At 43.5% G+C, this 2,399-nt stretch overlaps 1 protein-coding gene across 7 annotated transcripts in view; it reads left to right on the top strand.

Moving 5' to 3' along the window:
• The first annotated feature begins 629 nt into the window (after positions 1–629).
• Positions 630–2,399, top strand: part of nhsa (Nance-Horan syndrome a (congenital cataracts and dental anomalies)) — a 111,865-nt gene continuing 110,095 nt past the window's right edge. For all 7 annotated transcript variants that reach the window (XM_016454660.1, XM_016454659.1, XM_016454658.1 and 4 more), the window contains exon 1: positions 630–1,051. In XM_016454660.1, coding sequence (XP_016310146.1) covers positions 772–1,051 — 280 coding nt within the window. In that variant the 5' untranslated portion in view covers positions 630–771. The remainder of the gene's footprint in view (positions 1,052–2,399) is intronic.

Here is a 2,399-nt window from a genome sequence, read left to right as displayed (position 1 = left end):
TTGAATAACATCTGTCTGTCTCATGAACGGATAGCGGTCGCTCCGGATCCAGTGGTCGCCGCTCTCCGCTCCAGGTTTTCGCTCCGCCTTTCCTTAAAAGCATTCGGAGTTTAAAGCGCAGAAAAACACGCCAGTGAGTGGAAGAGGGATCAGAGCGGCAGAGGCGGATCTAAGTGCGGTTCAGCGTGTGTGTGTGTCCGGCGGAGGATGGAGGACGAGCCGCGAGAGACCCTGGACTAACGCAGGAGGAGGAGGAGGGGGTCTTACTTTTCACATGGAACCTGTTTGCGTTTTCCTCCAAAGGTGGATTTTATACTGAAACACTACAGGACAAAATGCCATTTGCCAAGCGGATCGTGGAGCCCCAGTGGCTGTGCAGACGCGCGGACGCGGATGAGGAGGGTCTCCTGCTCCAGGACCTGTGCGCCTTCAGTAATGTAGCTCTGTCCCGGACCCTGCGCCAGCTGTCGGATCTGGCCAAACACGCCTGCTCGCTCTTCCAGGAGCTGGAGCACGAGCTGCTCGCCACGAACCGGCGCGTCTGTGCGCTCCGGGAGAAGATGAGCATGATCCAGGAGACCACCGGCGCGCTCGACCCCAAACAGGAGGCAGCGGTTCAGCGTGTGTGTGTGTCCGGCGGAGGATGGAGGACGAGCCGCGAGAGACCCTGGACTAACGCAGGAGGAGGAGGAGGGGGTCTTACTTTTCACATGGAACCTGTTTGCGTTTTCCTCCAAAGGTGGATTTTATACTGAAACACTACAGGACAAAATGCCATTTGCCAAGCGGATCGTGGAGCCCCAGTGGCTGTGCAGACGCGCGGACGCGGATGAGGAGGGTCTCCTGCTCCAGGACCTGTGCGCCTTCAGTAATGTAGCTCTGTCCCGGACCCTGCGCCAGCTGTCGGATCTGGCCAAACACGCCTGCTCGCTCTTCCAGGAGCTGGAGCACGAGCTGCTCGCCACGAACCGGCGCGTCTGTGCGCTCCGGGAGAAGATGAGCATGATCCAGGAGACCACCGGCGCGCTCGACCCCAAACAGGAGGCAGTGCGTGAGTACCTACCCCGCTCCAGGAGTGTCTTTTCTATCCAAAAATTGATGAAGAGTTCGTTTTCTCAAGGTTTAGTCCTGCGTAATGGTGATCGCTTGCACTTGCGATCTTTGGGTCACCAGTCCAGATGTTTTACCGCTCGGATACATCATACTAACAGCCCGTAAAGAGTTATGTAATAATACAAATATTTGTTTACTCTTGCGCGCTCCTGTCTCCTCTCCAGCGCGCACGACTGGTGGTCTGGTGTTTTAAGATCTGGACTTGTGACCAAAAACTTGTGGGTTTGAACCCAATCTGAAGTGATTCATCCACTTGACAAACTCTCAAAACCTCTTGTTACTCTAAGGGGAACGTGTGGTTGTTTGGTTTCTAGCTAGACCATCTTGATCAAGCTGGTTTTTAGATATCATTGTAGCTAATTACCATCCTAGACCAGCTCGAAACCAGCAAACATGTTCCAAAACGCAGCTACTGTTGGGTTGTGAGTCACTCTGGAGATTGTGTGAAAGTAGTTGGTTAGTGAAGGACAGCAGAAGGGGTGTGTGCTCCTCACAGCAGATGACATTGGGAAAACATGATTCTTGTTACTGAGAACATCATTTCCTTGTTGCATAAGAACAGATTCTGTCATTCATGCACATGTGAAAGTGAAACAAGCCTGATGTCTGTGATCCATGATAGATCCAGGCAGAGTGTCTGTTTCTGTTGGATGTTGTACTTAGTTTGTGTGGCATAATGAGTTCAGTAAGGTTAGATTGTTTTGTGTATTTGCTGATTTGCATCACATGAGTAATGCAACCCAAATGGACCTGCAAGAGTGAAAGAGAAAGTTTCTTCTTCTTCTTCTTCTTCTTCTTCTTCTTCTTCTGTTTTGAGAGTTTTAAAATCTCTGGACTTTTGGATTTTTTTTTTAAATCATGAAAGTGTTTCAATAATATTTATTAGTAATTATTTATTATATTTTGCATAATTTTCTTTTATATTTTATTGTTCAATTTGTATGTTAAATATTTAAAATATTTATTAATACTAAAACTACTACTAATAATAATTATGCACATATAAATAATTAAATATAATATATTAATATTATATTATGTTATTATTATTATTATATCTAACTTATTTCATATAATGTTTATATTTTGTATTATTTTGTTTGTTTATTTTAAATATTTTATATAATAATAATAATAACAATATCAATTTTATTTAATGTGTTGTTTTATATTTTATTTTTATTTATTTATATGTATTGTAATTGCTTTATTTAATTGTTTTATAAAATAATAATAATAATTATTATTTTTTTTTTTTTTTATTATTATTTAGTAATATATTAAAA

This window comes from Sinocyclocheilus anshuiensis, unplaced genomic scaffold (genome assembly GCF_001515605.1).
Source record: "Sinocyclocheilus anshuiensis isolate Anshui unplaced genomic scaffold, SAMN03320099.WGS_v1.1 scaffold67, whole genome shotgun sequence".
NCBI classification, from domain to species: Eukaryota; Metazoa; Chordata; class Actinopteri; order Cypriniformes; family Cyprinidae; genus Sinocyclocheilus; species Sinocyclocheilus anshuiensis.
Note: the sequence above shows the minus strand (reverse complement) of the source record. Positions and strands in the feature narration are given on the sequence as shown.